A 23772-nucleotide genomic window follows, 5' to 3' on the forward strand; every position below is an offset into this window, starting at 1 on the left:
TGGTGGTGGGGCAGCGGGACTTTCACCCCACCGCTGCAACCCCCAAACATGCGTGAGGACCACTTATGAGTGATTTAGTCACTGGCAGGCGGTTTCTTTGGTGCACCCATGGCAGAAGCTATAAAATAGACACTACAATTGGAACAGCAAAGAATTTTCCAGCAGGCATGGACTGTGATGTGGTGGAACTAGGGGTGCATGCAATTATGTGCATCCGCATGGAGTGAGGCACAAGGAGGCCCCCTTTTTATCCTCACCACCACTGTTTTCATGGAGAAAGACTTCCATGAAATAAGTGGCAGTGAGGAAAGTCGCAATAAGCTTGGCATGACCACAGCGGGCCTGCCAAGCATATTACTGCGTGGTTCTCTGGCAGAGTTAGCGGTCCAAGGGACCAAGGACCACCAGACCCATAATTACGCCCTAATAGTGTACAGAAGGCAGGATAAAGGCAATGTGAGTAGAATGGTGACAAGCGTGGGCGTACTTGGAGGACCATAGTGGGCATGGTGGATGCCTTGTGTGGGGCAGGCAGATGGACAGGTGGATGGGACAGAGGGGGCAGGAGGGAGATGGCGACTTATTAAAGGGTTCGCAGAGTTTCTTCTGGGAAGGTAATTCGGAATAGTTATCAGAGCAGGGGGCCAGCACAAGTGAAGAGGGGCGGAGAGCCTGTACACCGGCCTTCATTGTGTATGATTGGGTTCCAGGTCAAGACGTCCATCCAGACTCAGGAGGCTCTATTGTGGGTCACATATCTCATTGAGAAGTGACAGCAGGGTTCTGGGCAGCCTGCCTGAATGAACAGGACCAGAAAGCATTGAGGTATGGAGAGTCCTCCGGTATTGAAGTTCTGGTGAGGACACTTATGCAGCATGGGAAGGACGGTTTGGTGAGGCTGCCTCTGACTAGTAGGAGAAGCGGGCCCAACATGCTTCGTAAGATGAAAAATTACCAGTCAACATGTCATGTGGCGACAATGAACGTGGAATCTCACGAGGAGACAGTAAAGAGTTAATGCTAAACTATGAGGAAGATGAGCTGAGAGAGTGCGAGTTGGTGGAGACTAGTCTAGAGATGTCAAGAGCGGAGAAGGAGTAGTTTGGGGTGGCATGATTTAGCTAGTTTGTTACAGGACAGTGGGGCAATGGCAGTCACGGACCCTTTTGGTATGAAGGCAGAGGCAAGATTGGAAAGGCAGAGTGCTTTGGTGCCAGAGTTGATCTAACGCGCAGGTAAGTGGTTAGAGAAGAATGAATGAAAAACTTGTGATGGAAATGAAGTGTGTAGGTGCAAGGCACTTAGTGGGAGGAGGGGGCAGTGATAAATGATTGAGAAAAGGGATTTATGTGACAGATAAAGGGGTAGTATCAGATGGCCTGACTAAGAATGTGGGGCTGGGGAAGGCTGTCAGTGGAAAAAAGTTGTCATGAGTGAGAGGAACATTGGTGACTGGGTAGGCTGGAGTTGTGATAGAGAAGGCCCAAGAGGGACAGGACATAGAAGATGGAAGCAAAAAAGAAAGTGGAGAGCTAAGAATGAAGAAAGTGCCCTACTTGGGTATTACAAAGCACTTGGAAACAAATCTATTGACATCCACAAAAAAGACAATTTGGATTGGGGAATACATGGAGGTCTTAAAGATGTTACAGAGGGAAATAGGGGCAAATAATGGGTATAAAGAGGAAGAATGTGATGGGCAAATAGCCAAAGGTACCAGTCAGAATGTAAAATAGGACTGCAGCTTTTTTAATATATGCCAGCGTATATCGTGAAAGAGTTCCAGGAAGGTATGTGCCGTTGTTTAAGTACATGGATGTGATTAGGAAGGTACGCATTGCCTTCAGCGGCTATGTATGTGTGAGGTACAATGAAAAGTTTAGGGCTTGTTTGGCAGTGGATGCAGAGGAAAAATAGGGAGAACTGGACAATGATTTGTGGCTCATACCACAAATCAGGTCAGTAGCAACAGTATTTACAGCTAACAGCTTCTCATTGTCTATCGGCCCTTTGAGGGGTGGCCCTCCCAAGGAGGGGTTACGTCCATGGGTAGAGGTCATGCAGGCCAGATGTGGGCGTGCGGGGCATACAATTGGGGATCTTACAGATGGAAATATTGTACATTTTGACATGATTGTTCCATGTGTGCTGTCTGACACTCACTCATACTTTGATGAAGGATTACAGGGGGAACATTGTGGTTTGGCAACAATCATATTCAATTGTTGGACGTAGGGCACAGGGACCTGCAGAAAAAGGGCTCTTACACCTATTAAGATACAGAGACTTAACCATTGGCTACTGGGGGAGGAGAACCAGGAAAACTGAGTTGTTTAGAGAGGAATGTGACAGGGTTTAGACTGGGATGGACATGTGAAGAGGTGGAAACAGAACTTGAAATCTGTGAAAAAAGACTTGTTGGTGGTGAGGAAGAAGCTTCAGGATGAAATTAGGTAGGGCAGATTCTCAGGTCCTTTTGATGAATGGCCATTGGAGAACTTATTTGTGTCCTTAATTGGGGCAGTTATGAAGAAGGAACTGGGCAGTTCCTTCTGATACAGCACCTGTCGCGGCCGGAATGCCACTCAGTAAATGAATACATACTGACGAATAGGCATTGAATCAAATTCATTGGTTGATGTGGGAATTGACTTGGTAAAGTCAGTACTAAAGGGGGCACAAATGGCAAGCGACATTAAGCTGGCATTTTGTCCCATAAACAGCTTTTGTTTCTGTGACAGGGCGTAGGGGTTTCACCCCCTTTACTTTCAATGTAAAAAAGAGAGCAATGTACAATGCTAAATATGAGATTTAAAAAAAACTGACAAGTAGCATGTATCCACATATACAAATGTGCTTGTCCAGGTGGGTCTATAACACTGTCTGCCAGACTGCCACTCACATCACAGCACTTTCCCTAAAGTTGCATGTTTCTTCCCCAGGCGTGCCCAGAGTCTGGAACGTATTTACTGGCCTGACAATCACTCTGGTCTAAGAACTGTGAGGTCATCAGCTTGGCAAAGACCTAGCATCAAGGGCCAGTTCCACCCCCTGATAACATGGAGATAAAGTTAGCCATGGGCCTTTGAGACACAGGAACTGAAGTGCTAACCTAACGTGTATTTGAAAAGTAGACATTTACCCAGAAGGGTATCATGGCACTGAATACCAGATGTTTATTGTAACCCTACTCAATGGCACTCATTTTATTAACCTCAGAAGGATAAACGGCTGAGTGATCCTGCCGTGATTCGAAACTATGACCATGAGGTCGAACACAGACCTGCAGTTACCCACTAAGCCACCAGACCCAGCAAGTGCTAAGCCTTTATGTCAATCAGAGAGTGGGGAATTTTGTCACCCCCTTTCCCAACTCACCACAGGGTGTAATGAGGTGGTAAAGGCTGTGGTAAAGGCTGCAGGTGGGACTTTAAGACACTGCACAGACTCAAATGGGTGTCTGCAACTACTGCTTCCCACCACCTGAGTTAATCCAGATCACCATTATGGGGTAAGCTGTTAGCACAAACCAATTGAAGAAACAACATTTTTTGTTTTGAGCCATCAAAGAAACATTAGTGTTTGCCACAAAGCCCTGTTTTGTTTGGGAGCTGCAACGTGGCAGAGAAACAATTATAAAAGTATAAGGCATGCCCCAACCCATGCTTGCAGGCAAACTGCATCCTTCAGATGTACCCTTTCCAGGCTCAGTTAGATTTATTTCTAACTCTTGCGTTTTCTTGATTTTCTGCTGGAGGGTATTAGTCCCCCGCCCAGGGGAGGGAGGCTCTGTGTACATCTTGAAGAGCCAGATCCCTGAGTGTGCTGTAGTCTACCACATTTGGGGGCGGGGTGAGCCCGCCTCATCAGGTATAATTATGGATGTTATGTTATGTTATGTTATTAAGTCACTTATAAAGCGCGCTAACACTGATTAGTTTCTTGGCGCTTAAATTGACAGTAACACAACCTAAGGTGGAGGAGGAGGTGGATTAAAAAGCTTGTCTAAAGAGCCAGGTCTTCAGAGCTTTCCGAAAAGGTAGAAGGTCTTGGCAAGATCGGATCTCCAGGGGAAAGGTGTTCCATAGACAGGGGGCAAGGGTGGCAAATCTACGACCACCAGAGCGTTTGAGTTTAAAGGGGGGGGTCTGGAGCAGGGCTAGATGGAGTGAGCGGAGGTTACGGGAGGGGACGTGTCTGGTGATCAGTTGATTGATAAATTTAGGGCTTTTGCCATGTAATGACTTGAAGACCATACAGCCTGCTTTAAAATAGCAGCGTTGTATGACTGGAAGCCAATGCAGCTTGATGAGAAGAGGGGTCGCAGCCTGCCATCTAGGTTGCTTTAGAATCAGCCTAGCAGCGTAGTTCTGCACCATCTGGAGGCGCTTAAGTAAATAGTTGGGGAGACCTAGGTAAATGGCATTTGCGTAATCCAGGTGGGACAGGACAGTGGCGATCACGACCTGGGTAATCGCTTCAGGCGTTAATAAACGCCTGACCTTCCTGATTTTTTTTAGTTGGTAGAAGCATTTGGAGACCACTTGTCCCACTTGTGTTTTTAGTGAAAGATCACTGTCCACAATGACTCCGAGCGTTTTAGCCGAAGATGATGGTTGTGGAGCTTGACCCAGGTCTGCAGGCCAATAGTGAGGGCCCCAGTACTTAGCACTATCCCCGGTCAGTACTAGTTCAGTTTTACCTGGATTTAATTTCAATTGATTTTGATCCATCCAGGATTTAATAAACCTCATGGTTGACTGGAAATGACTCATAGAGTCTTCGGAGTTATCAATGGTGAAGAGTAGCTGCAGGTCATCTGCGTAGTTAAAAACTCTCACCTGTTTGTCCCTCAAGGTTTGTATAAGGGGGAGTATGTATATGTTAAAAAGGTGAGGTGACAGGGAGGAGCCCTGTGGCACTCCACATGGGATGGCTTGTTTAACACCGGTCAAGTCCCCCAGGCGCACTGCTTGGGATCGGTCCTCCAAAAAGGATCTCAGCCAGCAGGCCGCCACACCCTGTATGCCGGTCTGTCCGACACAGTCGATCAAGATGTTGTGGTCGACCGTGTCGAACGCGGCCGACAAGTCCAGTAGTACCAGGGCCTGGGGAGAACGTCTGTCTGCGCAGTCTCGGAGTGTGTCCAAGACTGCGGTGATCACTGCCTCCGTAGAGTGTGCTGGCCGGAATCCGGCCTGGTGAGGGTCAAAGCAGGAGGACTCCTCCAAGAAGTTGGAGAGATTTTTCGCCACGTGTGCCTCTAGAATTTTCGCCAAGTAAGGCAGTAGAGAGATGGGCCTGAAGTTTGCCTTGCATCCAGGATCCGCCCCGGGTTTTTTTAATAGGGGTATAACCGTTGCTTCTTTAAAGGTAGACGGGACAATGCCCGAGGAAAGGGAGTTATTTAAGAGGGCAAGAATAGGGGTTGGGAAAGTGGAGAAACATTCTACCAAGATGCGAGGGGGACAGATGTCTAATGGGGAGCCAGATTTGACTCTTGTCGTTAGTTCAAGGAGCTGATCGTAGGTTATAGGTTGAAAGTTGGTAAGGGTGGCAGATCCTGTCCTTATTGCCATACCAGTAGTGAGAGGGGTCTTTGGTTGAGGAGTGCTAGTTTTTATGTCTTTGATTTTGTCACTAAAGTAGGAGTTGAGTGAATCACACAGACTCTGGGTGGGGATTACTTTAGGACGAACATTCTCCAGATTGGTCAGTTCGTTGAAGACAGAAAAGATGTCTTTGGATTTATTTGATGAGTCCAGAATACGAGAAGAAAAGTACTCCACCTTTGCAGCAGAGATGGCATTCATGTATTCTTTCCTCGCCCTGGTATATTTGATTTTTTCCTCAGTGTCATAGTCACGACGCCAAAGGCGCTCGAGCTGTCGGAGAGCCAGTTTCCTGTTTTTTAACTCGGCAGAAAACCATCTGTTGGCATCTGTGCGCCGAGCAATTTTAATTTTTTTATACGGGGCATGGAGATTGCTGACCGTTTGTAGCCAATCGGTTAGAGAAGCAACTGACAGATTTATGTCACTGTCCAAAGAAGGGACATCGTTAGCTAAAGACTGTAAAAAAGCAGTCCTATCCAAGGCATTCCAATTCCTAGCTAGTCTGCCAGTGGTTGGCACAGTGGTTCTGTTTTGAGTGGCATGAATCTCAAATTTAAGGATCGTATGGTCTGACCACAGACAAGGCAGGGTAAGTGGGGGGGTCACGCAGGTAGTGTTGGACCACACGTGATCCAATATATGTCCTTTTTCGTGAGTAGGGGAGAGTACCAATTGTTTGAAGTTGAGGTTGGACAGGAGGTCAGTCAGTTCTGTTGATTGAGGGCCCTCTAAGGGATCCTTGTACCAGTAGTTGAAGTCGCCTACTAACATGACCCTGGGGTAGTTGGATCTTTGGGGCCAACTACCCTGAGAGGGCCTCCATTCTGGGGGAATGCAACATCAGGATACTGTGATTCCAGGGCTGCAAACTGACTGCTCCTAAGGCCTGCAGCTGTTGTCTGACTGTTTGGATAAAGCTATACCTCAGTGACAGCAAGTTAACTGCTCGCTGCTGACATCTGTGTGTACCCTGATACTAGTCACTAAGACTTGAAAGCAGGCAGGACCGTCTGTGAATGACACAAGAATTGTCAGCATGTAATTAAGATTTGCACAGTAAATCGTGGTTAACCTCCCCAAAAAATGCTGTACAACTCTAATGTGCACACCATGGGAACAAGCCCAGCCTCACCACTCACAAACCTCACCAGCCCTCTATGCTCTTAGCAGTTCATCCTCTTGATTTTGAGCTTCTGGGCAAACAGTTTGAAGAACAGTTGGATGTGGATAAAGCTTTATCCATTGGTTAAATATTGGACGGATTTGTTAGCATGAGCTGAAAGCCATTTTGTATTTCTGGCAGCCATTTTAGTTAGCCATGTGCTGCCACGTGCTCGCCATTTGCTCTGTCCTCCCTCAGTGTTGACTGCTGTTGTAATCTGCCTAGAAACAAACTATATTCAGCATCTTCCACCTTCGCGCATGCTCACTTGAGCTTGTAGCTGTCCTTGCAAATGTTTCTAGTCTGTAAATGTCAGGATGTGTTTGCCAAAACAGCCTCTGTTAGCTCCTCCCACTTTGTTGAGCAAGCAGATCTTGCATGTCCATATTAGTCATTTTGCATGCTTACATGAGCCAGGACTGCCCCTTGGTCTTATGCTGACTATGTAACCCTAAGCATATATAAGGCCCCAGTTTTCTGTACTCCTTAGACTGCCTCATTCATTTGCTAAGGCTTCTGTGTGACGTAGTCTCCCTCATCTGAGGTTTAATAAATATGTATTTTATATGTCAGCTTCTCTGCCAATTTCTTCTTTGTTGGTTTAAAAGGACCAAGTATCAGTGAGACCCCTGAGCAATTTTCTATGTTCATCCAATGACGCTCCAACGTGGACCTCATCAGAGAAGTGGCTATCTAATGAGTGATCTTGTCAGGAGACAGAAGTCTACTGAGGAGGACAGGACTCTACTAAGGAGGTACTCTGTGCATAGAGATTCTGGGGATTCTCTGTCTCTGCAGCCCAGTATATTTCTGATCTTCCTGATTTTGATCCTTCACATGATGTCACCCCTGACTGAGAACCTTTTTGGCGTGAGTATTCTAAAAAGAGTGTTAGGTCATTCAGAACTTGGCAGCTAAAATTTGGACAACCATTTGTTTGGTAAGAGTCGTTCTGTGGCACTTGCTGTTGGTTTTGATGCATTTGATTGGTAAGATAGTTTAGTTTAGTAACACTTACTGTGGCTTGGATTTGCGTTGGCCAACTTTTGATTAATATGTATGTAATACGTAAATTGCAATTTATGTAGGCAGGTAATGAGGACATTTTTCTCAGTTTGAAGTTGTTTGAACGGCGCAATGTACGAAGAGTACCTTAAGTGCTACTTTGATTATAATATTTGCATATTATGCAATATTTTTGGCATGCCTGTTTCAAACACACATCGAAGAATGTGTTGCCTTTTGGAGGTACCATTGTGAGATGTGAATTAAATTAGCTGGCTCCCTTGAGGGAATAGCTAGATAGGTTTAGGTACAAAAACATATTTCTTCCTTGGTGATTCTGTATCCCCATGGAATTCAAATATGGATATAATACAAAGAAGGATCCTTTTTCTGCGCAATTTTATGAATGGAGAAATGCAGAGCGATTTTTTGGTGTTCTGCCAGACAAAGCTAGTGAATTTAGTGTATTTTGGCTTCTTGGAAATAAAACAGTTTGTTGGGCTGTTTTTTTTTGCAGTCTTTTGGAATACTATTGAGAAGCTCTTCTTGTAAATATGCCTTACAACTAGTATTTACAAATGGTTTGATTTAAGTAAAGTCTGTGGGCTGTCCTTTATTTCTGTCTTAAGAGTTGATCTGTGGGTTAAATGTGTGTTTAAATGTCTATGTGGTTTGTGGTTTTCACATTAGTGATACTTCTGTAAGTAAATAGCGATTGTGCTCTTTGTGTAAGGATTGCTAGCCTTAAGCGCGCTGTATTGTGTGTCCTGAGTGTATGACCCCTACTGTATATGTCTGGAATGAGCTCAATGTGTGTGTTTGTGGTTTTTTTCTTGCTGTCATCAGTCTGTTATGCAAAATGTCATTTAATTATTATTAAATAAAAATTTAAATAAAAATCCAAAAATTAACCATATGATATGCTAAATAATTGTATGCTACTGTTTAATTTATAGAGTAAGCAATTATGAACATGTACAAACTGACCATGCTTAAAAGATACAATTAGAATTCACATTGAATAGGAATAAATTAGGCTTAAAAAAAATAAAATTGTGTGTTTTGCAATAAATTAACAATTATAAAAATATTACAGCATTTTCCTTAGATACATTGTATTAGATATTAACAGGCAAACACATAATCTGAGTACATTTTTGCTGAACTAAACACATATTATAGAACATGCATTGAAATGCCTCAGTTTTAAATAGACTGTCCCCATGCTTACATTTCAACACTGAGAAAAGCTTTCCACCAGCTGTATTTTTACTGCAGCTGAGCAAACAGCTGTCGTTTTTGCAGGCCACTGAGAGACCAGGATGTTGATTTAGCTAGGATTTTGCAGTGCAAGCATGTTGTAAAATCCTGCATTTCAGACTGCTGTTTTAAAAAGTTACAAAAATCAGGTTCATTATTTTAGATACCAGGAAAACATTTGGGGGCCGATTCAGATTCGGGAAAAACCGCTCTGAATAGCCATTCGGAGCGTTTTTCCCGTACGAATCGTACAGAGACCGTACGACTCTAATCTCCGTACGATTCTCCCTCGGAACCCGCTGTACGTGACATCTGTACGGTTCGTGTCTGGTTTTTACGACCCAGCAAGTATGATACGTGTCGGGTACGCACCGTACAACCCTTTTTCTACGGGAGCTGAAAACAGCCGTAAAAGCAGAGTTTGCGCCAAAACAGGTACATAACGGCCCCCCTGGGTACGGTGCGTACCCCCCATGATCACAGGGGTACGCACTCCACCCCTGCGATCATGGGGTGTACGAGCCGTACCCCATCGTACATGGTGTACGGCTCATACACCCATCGTACATGGGGTACGGCTCGTACACCCATCGTACATGGGGCACGGCTCGTACACCCATTGTACATGGGGTACGGCTCGTACACCCCATGATCGCAGGGGTATGCACCGTACCCCTGCGATCATGGGGTGTACGGACCGGATGGTGTGTATGTGTTTGTGTGCTTTTCCGTACGACTCGCCCTTACCTGACGTGGAAAGTGTACGAGTCGTACGGCATGTGTACGAGTCGTACGGTTCACGGTTTCAGCCTTGCAATATGTACGGATCCCGACGATTCGGACTGATTCACGGAATACGGATCGTACTACGCAACTCGGACGGACGGGTACGATTCGTACAGAGAGGGCTCCGGATACAAATCGGACAGACAGTTTTTTCCCGAATCGGAATCGACCCCTTAAAGTAGGGATTTCCTTTTCTAAAGCCTTTTTTATAAGCATATTCTTGGTTCTGATGTTTAAATAATACTATGACTTTCCTTTTAAAAAAAAGTGGCACAAAATGTTTCATGTTTCAAGTTAGGCTCCTGTGCTTAGGCTTCTGAATGGATGCGTCTAAATATGATAGGCAAGAAATGAAGCTTGCTTTTCCTATGTGGAATTATCAAAATGATTAGTTTTATAAAAATCAAAATAAATTATTAATTAGGAAAAATTATTTAAAAAATAAGTGCTTTTAAAGTCGTTTTTTAATATTTATAAAGCTTAATACTCATACTGTGACCTCCTAGCATTAAAATGTCATTTAAGTTGTGTTCTACTGCATAATGAGGATATTTGCATATGGAATTTCACTCTGCGCAGGCGTAAAAAACTCATTTTTTTAACAGTATATATGATTCTTTGTGATTTCTCACTCCTGGGCTATCTAGAGAACATTCTGAGGATGACTATTATGGAAAGAAATTATAGGATAATCATTTTCAAGTGCCCTCAATATTGACGTCTAAATTGGGCAAAATTCACTATTTAAACAGCATTTCTTCCATTCAGAGCAGCTTTTAAAAGTGCCTTATGCTACAGTAAATGCATACATTTAGGTATAATACAAATAGCTGACTTCTATATTGTTAGACAAGTATATTGCACACTGCTTATAATTGACAATATGTATAAAAAGCCAGCAGAAGTTATTAAACTGACAAACAGGGGAATGGGTCAACTTTCTGTTTTCAGGGTGACTTTGAATAGGTAAAGCTGCATGGAAAATATGCACATAGAATAGGACAGCTGGGAAGAGTTAAAGGTCATTTCTATATTTAGAAGCCTGGCAGGGCTACCAGAGCAAGATCTGCCTTGACATTTTGACATCTGAAACTTTTTGAAAGATGAGATGGCATCGCAGGGAAAAAGGAGGAGTTGAGCTTATTTGTTTTGTTGGCAAAAGCAAGTTTTATGCACTCATATGAATATACCACAATACAATTGTATATGTGAGCTTGGCCATATATACAGCACTAATGCTTTTAGTTTGGTGCTTACTAGGGCTGAGCCAATGAAATTTAGTTTGAATTCGTTCGCCCTCATGTTTCATTTGTACATTTGCCAAAAGGGTTTGAGTATTCATGTTTTTTAGTTCTCTCAAAAGTGCTATGTACCTCCTATAACTTTGTTTATGCCCATTTGCTACAAATAAGGGTTGAAAATGTTGACAGAAGTGAAACCTGTTTCAGGTTTCCTACTGTTAAAATGGGGGAAGGAGGCTAGCTCCTCTACAAATTAAGGTTAGGTAATATGAATGTTGTTCTCTCCTTTTCTCAAATTTTTTTTAGCCTGTCTAAATTGTCTGTGAAATAGCAATGAGGCATTTAATTGGCTATTCATTAATACTGTTTTAAACATTGTTAGCATTAATACAATGAATTAGTATATATGTTATGTTACTGCCCATCCTGTTTGATGAAATTATGACAGGATCAGTAGTCTAGATTGTTGGTCCCTTATTTACCCTTTAAGGGGAGCTAGATGTGGGTAGTTTTTGTTCTAACATTATTAGGTGATAACACCATTATTGTATGTTATTCCATGCTGCATAGTTTTGCAAGGGCATTGCTAGTTTTTTATTAGCTAGTCTGTGTAAATAAACTGACAGTCCTTATTAGAGCTGATGTTGCATAGTTTGGTTCATGAAAAGTAGAACGCAGGGAAGATGCCCATGTGATCCTTAGCAAAAATGTTTTGAAGGAAATGTTGTTTTATAGATAAGAACCCTGTTACATTAGCAGTTTTAGATTTTCCTGCTGCTCCTATATCATGAGAGCATGGTCCTAAAGCATACAATGTAGGTGCTTTCATTAAGAAGAATCATTTTAGAAGTGTATGCAGTCCTGTCAAAGTAATGTAAAGTTTATGAGCAAAAGTGTCGAACATTTTGAGGGTTTTCAGATTAGCACACAGGAATACACCAATGTAAGGGTTTAGGGTATGTCTGTGTTGTTTTTCTCTTTTCCTCTGAGTTTAGTAAATGAATACAGACTTCCTTGGCTGCTTGGGATTGGGTGATGTTCCTTTTATGCTTGCCAATAGGTCCAGGCTGTTTTTTGTTACTCTCACATAGATAGATGGAAGTGGTTCTTGGTTGCCTTGCTAATATATGGGGCGTCCCAAGACAAGGAAATATTTTGAGACTATCCTCTCTGTTGATAGACTGTTTCTGTGCCTTTTTTTAAGACCTTTTGTCCTGTCTACCAATAGATATTTGCTGCCTTACAACCATTGCCAGAGGGGCCCGGACATCAGTCCAGCTTGAAGCCAAAGTGAAGGTAACCAGTACAGGTATTGCTGGCAACTAGGACCTCAGTGAAGGCGGAAGCCCTGTTATCAAGTGTGTACCCCTGTCACTGTCTTGGGCGAAAGACAGGGTCACAAATCAGAAAGGTGGAATTGTGGCTCAGGCCCAGCTGAGAGTCACAGACCGACCAGAATGGCGAGGATGCTTTGCTTGAGGTGACCCCTTTTGAAACAATGGTTGCTTCAGAGATCCTAGCATCAGGCCTCTGAATCCTGGTCCTAAAGTGAAGTCAAGTTTGCACCTTTGTTTGTTGGTCAGGAGATACCTGGGCACACTGGATGCAAATGTGTGGCCCCAACGAATGAGCAGTGCAACAGCAGAGCAATACAGGAGTTAGGGAAGAACTTGAGTTCAGGGTATAGGTGTTGTGTCTCTGGTGCCTGTTAGATTTAAGTGAAGAAAACGGGTGCACTGCCTGAGACACTGGACAGGATCGCTAAGAGCATTTGCCTGGTGGGTGACTGCCCTATCCTGAAAGAAGAGACTTTTCCCTTGAAACTGGGCTGTGACCCTTGAGTTGTGAGTTGTGCAGCTCCACCGTGGAAACAACAAGATCCTGCCTGTGAGGCTCAAATGGACACAGGGAGAAGACTCCCCTCTGGCTTGGTTGTACAGCGGCTTCAATTTTCCCAAGGACTTCTTGGTTACCCCTTTAGTTGTCCCATTTTTGAGGAGGAGCAGCCCTTTGCAGCTCTTCATTCTAATTCTTATGGCCCTGTGTGGTCCTCCTGGTCCCAGATATGATTGATGTTCTAGTCCTCATAAAAGGAAAATATAAAAGTCAGTTGGAAAATGTTTTTATTAGATATGTGCTGTTGGCTATTCTGAAATTTAAAATGAATAGTCACTGAAATGCATAGGAGCCCTGAAAATGTTTACTAGATGATTTTAGGATTTGCTTTTGTTTAGGAATAGGAAAAATGATAATTCTGTTTGTAATAGTGGTAATTACTTATTTAATATATCTTTATTCGGCAAATTGATCACCATAAAAGAATGCATATACAATATACATTTCCAATTCTCCGGTTAAAATTATTAAAAATGCAAATAAAAGAAAAGAGGTACACCACAGTCACGGATTTGCTACCAGCAGCTACAACATCAGACCGTAGGTCCCCCCGAATGCAATTTCAGTAAACGGGAACGCGTCATCCACACACTGCCCAGGAATTTTGCCACCCCGCATATCATGATGGAAGATGAAGAGTCCGTAGAAAGTACACATAGTGCCTGGGTATGGCACCTCAACCCCAATTCCCTGCAAACAGGTTTCAGCCAAAATTTCCGCGCCCCTTTATAAGCTGGGCAGGCAAAAAATAGATGGGCCACAGACTCCTTTGGTGCTACACAGCCAGGGCATGAATGCAGGGGGGCACCAGAGTTCGACCACCTCGTCGTGAAGTCATGCACCGGAAGCGTCCCATATCGCAGTTTTAGATATAGCGCTCGATCAAGAGGTTAGGTTATCAGGTCAAGGAAGGGTTCCAATTTCCTCACACATTTAAATAACAAAAATTGGTCCGTGAGTGGGCCCCCATCCGTAACCCTCAGTGCATTACTCTGCACCCAGTCCCAGTATAGCTTTTTAATCACTTCCTTGAGTGGCGGTGATTGTGACTCCCAAGCATCCCTTAGCCCCAGGTTAAGAACCAAGTCTCTCAATTTATTCAGCCATCCTATTTTTTTACCTGTGTCCAGTTGAAGAAGATCGTCCAACCCATCAGCATATTTTACAAGCTCCTCAGTTCTTCTTAAGCGAGTCCAGAAGAGCAACGGGCGTAGCCTTACCAGGTCCTTTAGTGCTCTTCTGCCCAGATCTAGTCTCAGGGGGATCAGTGGGGTGGAAGCAGGAAGAGCCACCACCTTCCTTAGAAAATTGTTTTCCGCTGTCGATAGTTCTGAAACATTTTCGAACCCCCAGAGTTCGGAGCCATATAATGCCGCCGGAAGGATCTGACCCTCATAGATCGCCATGGCCGGGTAGACAGGTTTGCTACTTGACTCACGGAGCTCCCTCAAAGTCACCCCGGATACCCTTTGGTGGCTGAGTAACATTTTGGCCAAGTGGTCCTTCCAAGTCATTCGACTATTTATCCGGACACCGAGATAGTCAAATGAATCGACCAACTCCAGAGGAACACCATTAAGCAGGAAAATATTTTTAAATCTTTTAGAGGGGGAGAGTGCCATCAGTTTGGTTTTCGAGGTATTGATGGTTAAGCCTCGGATGGTACAAAAGGAGCTAAACCGGTTCAAGAGTTTTTGCAGACCCCCTGGGGATTTGGAGATTAATAAGGTGTCGTCAGCGAAGAGTAAGGTCGATTTTTTCCCCCGCCAGGGATGGGGCATCCGTCTCTTCCCCCTTCAAATGGTCCACCACTCCATTCACGAATAGGGAGAAAAGGGTCAGAGCCATGCCACAGCCCTGGCGTACTCCTCTCCTCACAGGGACCCTGTCTGTTATCTGTCCCTGGGATCCCCATCTGACCCTCGCGTAATTCCCCTCGTGAAGCTTTATGATTAGATTCAGGAGACCACTGGGAAATCCCATCTCTCCTAGGATCTCCCATAATTTTGCCCGGGGGACCAGGTCGAAAGCCGTTTTGAGATCTATGAAGGCCATGTATAAACTGCCTTTCTTGATGGTAACTGCCTTCCAATAGATAACAAAAAAGCGAAAGACCTGGTCCATCGTGCCTATCTTTCTTCTGAAACCCGCTTGGAGGTGGGAAAGAATACTGGCCTCCTCCATCCAATCTCCTACTCTTGAAATGATGACCCTGCCGACCACTTTCTGAATTATATCTATCAAACTGATAGGTCTGTAGTTCGCAGGGTCATCTCTTGCCCCCTTCTTGAACACAGTTACTACCTCTGCCCCCTTCCAAGAATCTGGCACCTGGTGACCCCTGGTAATCAAATTCATTACTCTCTCCTGCTATCTGTATGTCAACGATGACCCGATGCTCCGTTCTCTTTGAATTCCTGCTTATGCTTATATATACCCGCTTAATGAAATGTTTAGAATGGAAAATGCCCACCTAACAATGAATTAGGAAATTGATAAATTTATGAAAATTAAAATGCAAACATTTTCTATGTTCCTACTGGATTATAGGAATGTCTTTAGCTCATGCTAAAAGGACCATCTGTTAAATATTGGACGAATTTGTTAGCATGAGCTGAAAGCCATTTTGTATTTCTGGCAGCCATTTTAGTTAGCCATGTGCTGCCACGTGCTCGCCATGTGCTCTGTCCTTCCTCAGTGTTGACTGCTCCTGTAATCTGCCTAGAAACACACTATATTCAGCATCTTCCACCTTCGCACATGCTCACTTGAGCCTGTAGCTGTCCTTGCAACTGTTTCTAGTCTGTAAATGTCAGGATGTGTTTGCCAAAAACAGCCTCTGTTAGCTCACACTTTGTTGAGCAAGCAAATCTTGGATGTCCATATTAGGCATTTTGCATGCTTACATGAGCCAGGACTGCCCCTTGGTCTTATGCTGACCATGTAACCCTAAGCATATATAAGGCCCCAGTTTTCTGTACTCCTTTGACTGCCTAATTCATTTGCTAAGGCTTCTGTGTGACGTAGTCTCCCTCATCTGAGGTTTAATAAATATGTATTTTATATTTCAGCTTCTGTGAAAATTTCTTCTTTGTTGGTTTAAAAGGACCAAGTATCAGTGAGACCCCTGAGAAATGTTCTATGTTCATAACATTAACAGTTCCATCTCATGTACATTGTTTGAGTTTTTCAGGGTAGTTTTCCAGTGGCTTTTCATGTTTTTGACAGGTAAAAGAGCAGCGATGCATTACCTGGACAACATCTTATTTGTGGCTCCATGGACTGTCAGCAGATGGGAGCTGCTGATCCATGTAACGGAAACATGAGCAGACAATAACACTTTAGGGTCTGACACAACAATGACATTCCTTGTGATTAAAATAGATACAATGTGGGTGAAAGTGAAGCTGCCATAGGGCAAGCAAAGGGGAATGATATTTTTTCTGGACAACATGTTGACCAAAAAAAATGTCCAATTGGGGAAGGTGCAGGTCCTGCTAGGACGTTTGAATTTTACATGCATGGTGGTCCAAGCATGGAGGACTTTCTGCAGGAGACTGGGCCTGGCTTTGGTGGGGGAGGTATGCCGCATCACAAGGTGAGATTGTCAGTGGGTATAAAGGAGGATTTGAAGATGTGAAGAGCATTTTTGGAGCAATTTAATATCATTCCTTTGGAGAGATTTGAGGACATGATGGAATGGGAAATGCTGTTGTTTCTGGATGCGGCGGGGTGCTGGTTTTGGCCTGTATTGGAGATGACATTGATACACTGAGCAGTGGCCACAGGCATGGAAAATTGTTTGGATGAGTATTGCTTTTCTGGCGTTCTTCCTGTTGGTGGTGGCCCTCTATGTATGGGGTGATCAATTTGACTGTGGTGTATGTGGTGAAGAGGCAATTGGCCAAGAATGTGTTGATGCTTAAGTTATCGAGAGTATTTGTATTGGTAAACCAACAAAACAATATTATCTTTAGAGCAAGGCACAAGCCCGGTATGGACAGTAATATTGTGCATGCTCTGTCTCATTTGCAGTGGCAGTGGCAGAGGTTCCGTGGGCTAGCTACGGGAGCATATGGAGACAAAACACTGATGCCACATGAGCTATGACAGAAGGGCATCAAAGCATGCTGCATTTGGTGTGAAGGTCACTAGTGCAGTCACAAGGCAAGCATATGTACAAGCTTGGACAGAGTTTTTGGTGTCTGCGGCTCAGAAGAGAGTAGATAAGGAGTGGTTAGATGCGAAGATGTGGTTCAGTTTATCATGGATCTGGTAGACAAGACATTCCTGGGTTACAATCTCGGGTAAGTTGGTAGGCATTGCGTATGTGGGGAAATTGCTCTGGGAATATACACCATCGACCAGTGAGTTGGGTATGAGGTTATTAAAAGGGTGGGCTAGAGAGCTAGGATGGGGGAGGTAACTTTGATCACTAGTGTGGTCAGTTTTACAGAAGGTGCTGAGAGAGTTGGCCTCTCTGTGTCACAACGCCTGAGAGGCAGAGTTTTTCGTGTTACTAATGAGCTGGAAATGTTTCAGTACATTTTGGGTAACAGAACTTCTGGGGATAAAGAGCGGTGGAAGAATTGGTTCGGACAGTGTAGAAATAGAACGAGACCAGATTGTTATATGACTATGTAAGTCCAAAACAGACCAAAGGGCAAAAGGTAAGATGATTATAGTGGCAAAATATTCTGTGCAAAGAATATACCAGGTGAATTGTACAAGTTCAGAAGGGAGAGAGGAAGGGTGGAAGACAAAATTGTTATGCACAAGGATGGGTCAGTTGTTATTTCATTCAAAATGGTGGCAATATTATGGAACACAGAGGGGTGGCTGGGGTTACCACCGCTAGAATTTGGCACACATTTCTTTCACATAGAGGTAGCTACGGAGGCAGGCAAGAGGGGTTGGCCAGCTGAGAGGATAATGGGCTGGGTAGGTGGTCTTCCAGTTGCTCCAAATGATACATGAGGGTGGTAGAGGATGAGGGGAACTGAGTTTTTGTGTCTAATTGAACATATGCTGTTTTTAGCACGATCTTGGAAGGATTGTGGGTCATTCTTTTGTGAAATGGGCAGAATTAAAGTTTACAACAGACAACATGGAACTCAGTTGGGTTTTTCTGCATAGAAAAGGGGGTTTGTTGTGGTGGGAGCTATTGATGGTGTTAAACAATTTGTTGGATGGAAGAAGTTGTCTCAATGTTCTAGTGGTGCAACTGGGGGAGAATAACCTGGGGTGGGTGAAAGGTTTGGAATTGCTGAAGGCAATGAAGCAATTTAAAGAAAAGTGGGTGGGGAACATTTGTTGTGGTCGCAATTGATGAAGGGGAGAGAATGGCAGGAGTGGATAGGCCAGTAGCAACTAATAAGGCCTTAAGAAAGATAAACAGGGGGCTATGCACATTTTGAAGTTCGTTTTTTTCTGCTAGGATGGTGTACCTAAGTCAGGATGGCATAGACTTATACATAATGCAGATGAGGGAGGCCTTGGGAGAGGCTATGGGGTACGACTATGTAAGTCAATCTAGGAGAACTGGTAGAAACAGTGAATATTTAAGTTTTGAAACAGAAGTGGGAGAGTTAAAAGAAGGGGTGATCTTTGGAGAGAAAAACCCAGTTAGTGTTTTTTTTCTAGATTGTATTTTGCCCAGAGGATGGTGTGGTTCAATCATTTTATTGCCTTTGGGCTAGGGGAAGCAGTCTGAGGGGAGGGCCTGGGGGTATATTCACAGTTGTTAAAGGCAGGAAGTTAAAGGTTACGGTTATAAGCAATTCAGAATACAGAATGTAGATAGATACAGGGCAGGTAGCATTGTTGGTGTAGGTGATGTTAAGGGACATTTAGGCGATGGAGTAGGTTAAATGGTACACGACTCTTGATTTTAGTGAGGATGGTAGGTTTGTAAGGCAAACTGCTTAGGGATGTTCTCTGTTGTGATGTGCACTTGTTTGAATTATGTGGCCTTTTCCACACTATAGCTTGTCAGTACTATGTGCCATGCTTTCTCTCTCAATAGTAGCTAGTGGGGTAGCCAACCCGGGGAGGTGTGCCCCATCGGATATTGGGCAGATGGCGCACTCCAGAGGACTGTGATGTCATTTTGGGAAGCCCTAGTAGGCTGAGGAGGGTAGTGGGGTATAAGGAGGGGGTAGTTGAGCTAACCATTACCATTTTGTGTAGTGTTGTAGATGGTGCTTGTAGTATAGGTTAGGATGCAAGGATGTTTTTAAACTGCCTACCCAACCCAGATTGTTTTGGGGGGCAGTGTGATATCTGACATGTTTTGTTGGATCAGGTGTGCAATGGGTTGGGTGATGTCGCTATAGGCAGGTCAATCAATCATCAATCATGGGAATTATAAGCGCACTACTCACCCGTAAGGGTCCCAAGGAGCTGTGGGGTGGTCAGCAGATCCATATTAGTTGAAGAGCCAGGTCTTCAGAGACTTCCTGAATGTGTTCAGGGAGGGGGTATATCTGATGTTGGTAGGAGCTTTTGCCAGGTCTTGGCTGCGATGTAAGAGAAGGATCTTCCCCTGCTCTGGCTCTGTGTATTAGGGGGGTTTCGGTGAGGAGGAGGTTGGTCGAGAGCAGGTTTTGTTTGGGTATGTGGAGGGTGATTCTGTCATTGAGGTCCGGTGTTGTGTAGGCATTTTTAGGTGTAGGTGAGTATCTTGAAGGTGACTCTTTTCCCGACGGGGAGCCAGTGGAGCTTGTGTTGGGGACCCAGAGGAAGAGTCTAGCGGCGGTGTACTGTATTGTCTGGAGTTTGCAGAGTAGGGACTTGTTGATGCTGGCATGAGAGCTTTCCGTAGTCAAGCTTGCTGGTAATAAGTGTGTGGGTGACTGTTTTCTTTGCCCCAGGGGGATCCATTTGAATGTCTTGTAGCGGATGCGGAGGGTGTTGAAGCAGCTGGAGGTGACTGCGTTGACTGGTTGATTCATGGAGAGGGAGGAGTAGAGTACAATGCTGAGGTTCTTTGCGTGGTCCGTGGGAGTCGGGGGGCTGCAGAGGGCAGTAGGCCACCAGGAGTTGTTCCATGTCGCAGTGGTACTTCCAAGGACAAGGACTTCCGTCTTTTCTGAGTTGAGTTTTGAGCAGCTGTTGCTCATCCAGACTGCGACGTCCTGCATTCCTACCTGGAAGGTGGTGGTGGGGCCCTTGGTGAGTAAGAGGATGAGCTGGGTGTTGTTGACATAGGAGGCTATGCTGAAGCCGCGCTGTTGGACGTTGGCGGCGAGGGGAGCCATGTAGATATTGAAAAGGGTAGGGCTGAGTGATGATCCCTGTGGGACTGTGCAGTTGATTTCTGTGGGTTTGGAGAGGAAGGGTGGGGGTGTGATCCTTTGGCTTCTGCAGGTGAGGAACGATCTGATCCAGTCGAGGGCGGTGCCTTGTACACCTGCGTAGTGTAGTCTGGTTGCAAGTGTGCCGTGGGAGACGGTGTTGAAAGCTGCTGATCTGTCAAGTGGATGGTGTGGCCTTGGTTGAGGAGAGTGCAGATGTCACCGGTGACAGTGAGTAGGGCGGTCTTGGTGCTGTGGTTGATTCAGAATCTGGATTAGGAAGGGTTGAGTATTGCGTTGTCTTTGATGAACCTTGTCATTTCTGTGTTGACTGTCTTCTTGGCAACTTTAGCTGCAAAAGAAAGGAGCGAGATGGGCCAGTAGTTCTCGAGGTCTGTCTCATCCACCGAGGGCTTCTTGAGCAGGGGCCTGACTTCTGCACGTTTTCAGTCATCGGGGAAGGAGCCGGTCTCGAAGGTGGTATTAATAATGCATTGCAACACGGGTGCGATGGTGGTGGTGGCTCTGTGGTATATGTGTGGTGAGCAGGGGTCTGTAGGGGCCCCGGAGTGGATGCTTTCCATGGTTGCAGCGTTCTCCTCTGCAATGATCGGTGTCCAGGCGGAGATGGTGGTCTGGCTGGCATTGTCCCCTTATGGGCTGACTGCGGGGTCGGGCATGTGATAGTTGAAGTTGTTGTAGAGGTTCTTTATCTTTATGTGGAAGTTTGATTTGAGTTTGTTGTAGAAGTCCAGGGACATGGTGATGTCCCTGGCCTTGCTGCAGGGTTTGATGAATTCCTGGATGACACTGAAGACTTCTTTGGAGTTGCTGGAGTTGGCGAGGATTCTGTTGTGGATTCTGTTGTAGATGCACTGGTGGTGCACTGGCGGTTTGCCCAGGGATTGGCGTGGTTCAATCGTTTTATTGCTGTTGGGGTGGGTAAAGCAGGTTAAAGGAGGAGACGGGGAGTGGGTTCACAGTTGCTGAAAGCAGGAAGTTAAAGGTTGTGATTATGGATAATTCAGAATATAGAATGTAGATACAGGGCAGGTAGGACAGTTGGGGTAAGTGATGGGGAACTTCTAGGGGTAAGGGATAGGATACATGGTAGATGAAGCTTGATGTAATACTGAGGACTGTAGTTTTGTAAAGCAAATTGCCTAGGGATGTTCTTTGATGTGATGTGTGCCTGTATCAATATAGCGACCTTTTCCAATCTATATCGTGCTAGTTGTCTCTGTGCTGCGCCCTCTCGCCTAACAGCCAGAATAAAAGATTTTGAATTTCTTTCTAAAGGAAAACTTTTTTTTGATTCAAATCTTTATTTCGGTAAACATTACCTTAAAAGACACAGAGTCAAAGAATGAATTGCAGGTATATCAATATACATCAAAACATGTGCTTCAATAATAAAAGTTGTACAATTTTAAAAGGTAGCACTAAATGTAAAAACTTGCAAGGATAAAAATAGAAATAAAATAAACTACGGGAGGTATATACATCTCAATGTCTTCATAATTGCAAACCATCCCGATTCTGAAATATAGGCAGACTTGCAGATACATATTCTATCTAAGCCAAGTTCTGGTGGAGCTGTATTAAGTGCTCTATGTTACATTAGTTGTTGTAATAAGACAGCATTTCCCACATGGATTCTTGGCAATGATGAATATATCAAGGAGATGGATCAATCATCTGCCTATAAAATACAAGCATTAAAATATTGTAAACATTTGTTGCTAAACGGTAAAAAACTTAAAAGAATACTAAACAATATTGCTTGCTCTTTCAAATTTGCTATCAGCTCTGACAGCAATATGTTAATAGGAATTTTAGACACAAATGCTGGTCATAGAGTTAGGCCCGGAAGGATTCACCGCCTGCCCATGCAATTCCCAGGTATTTTGCAATAGCACACACAAATAGAGGTATTGCGTCAGATTTTAGTATACGCAGAGCCTCTCTGTGATCTCGAGTGCTCAGTTCTTTGCAAACAGGAGAGAGCCATCTACTCCTGTGTTTAGTGTATGATTTGCATGCAAAAAGGAAGTGAGCAATAGATTCTTGTGGAGAGGGACAACAGGGACAGCCCTTTGATAATGCTTTGTTAGACAGCCATAGATTTGTGAATAAATTAATGGGCAGACTGCCGAATCTAAACTGCATATATATTTTCTATTGGTCGGCACTTTGATAATATCAAGGTAACTTTCAAGGGTGCAGTTGCACTTAATATCGTTAAATTCCTCAGTCAGTCGCACTTGATTGCCAGCTAAAACGGCAGAGTGCTCAATCCCTTCCCAATAGGGGATTATTATCTGACTTTTAGTGAGGGGAGATGGAGAGCGGATATCGTGTCCCTCTAAACCTATGTGTGACAGGAGTCTTTTAACATGTTTTGTCCAACCAATTTTATGCATGGAATCCAGGGCGCAAATCTCTTGGAAGGCGGTAGCATACAGTGATAATTCCGGGGTGGATACCAGCCGATACCAGAACAATAGAGGGCAGAGCTTCACTAAGTCGCTTATGGGTTTGATACCCATATCTAGCAATAATGGGCAAGTGGGAGTACTCTATGGGAGAGAAAACACATTTTTAAGGAACCTGTTCTCCAGGGATACCAAATTGTTGGATTGTGCCATCCCCCAAAGCTCAGCACCATGAAAGGCACTGCTCACGGCCTTGCAACTATACAATTTTAATGCTGGGGCAGCAGGCTTAGTGTGGGAGAGGCGGTGTTCTTTACACAGGACCCCAGTCACCTGGGACAATTTGAGTAAGGTCTTGTTAAGATTGTGGTTCCAGGTCATATCCTCAAAAAGTTTTACTCCCAGATAGTCAAAGGAAGTGACTCTCTACGGTGTGACGTCATTTAGAAACAGATTACCCTTAAAAGATTTGTGAGGGTTTAAGAGCATGAGCTTGGTTTTTGCTACATTAATTACAAGCCCCCACCGCAGAAGAGCTTTAAGGGGTCTAATAGATTCTGCAAGGCCTTTGGAGTCTTTGAGATGAGAAGCGTGTCGTCTGCGAATAGGAGGGTAGGTATTTTTTGCTTTGCTAGGGTCGGGGCATCCGCTGGGATGGCAGATAAGGCCTCTTCTATATGATTGATATACAAAAGAGTTTGAGCCAAAACACATCCTTGGCGGACTCCCCGCTGCCCCATGATGAGATTAATGACCTGTCCCTGGCTACCCCAGCTGACCCTTTTGATTCATACATTAGCTCAATTGCAAGAGGACAATCTCCCTATTGTTTAGGAAGTCCAATTGCTATAGAGAGTAAGGCTTCTTTTGAAAATCCCACATATATTTGCTCTAATCGCAAAGACCTCTAATACTTACGAAACAATGTCATGTACTGCAAACTTTGTGAATTTGGTAATTGAGTACTTCAATTTCAAGTCTAGTTCCTTGACGTCATCCACATCAATACATCTGGGCATGCCTTCATGGAACACTTTCCACCTGACAGAGTTCGAAAAAGAGAGAAGAGACAAAAGA

The 23772-nt window shown here is 44.3% G+C and overlaps 1 protein-coding gene across 1 annotated transcript in view; it reads right to left on the minus strand.

The window, feature by feature from the left end:
• LOC147678098 (hydroperoxide isomerase ALOXE3-like) overlaps positions 1–23772 on the minus strand; it is a 319605-nt gene that overhangs the window by 190180 nt on the left and 105653 nt on the right. The window contains exon 4 of the mRNA XM_086945959.1: positions 23614–23736. Coding sequence (XP_086802085.1) covers positions 23614–23736 — 123 coding nt within the window. The remainder of the gene's footprint in view (positions 1–23613; positions 23737–23772) is intronic.

The sequence above is a fragment of the Lissotriton vulgaris genome, chromosome 12, assembly GCF_964263255.1.
Source record: "Lissotriton vulgaris chromosome 12, aLisVul1.2, whole genome shotgun sequence".
NCBI classification, from domain to species: domain Eukaryota; kingdom Metazoa; phylum Chordata; class Amphibia; order Caudata; family Salamandridae; genus Lissotriton; species Lissotriton vulgaris.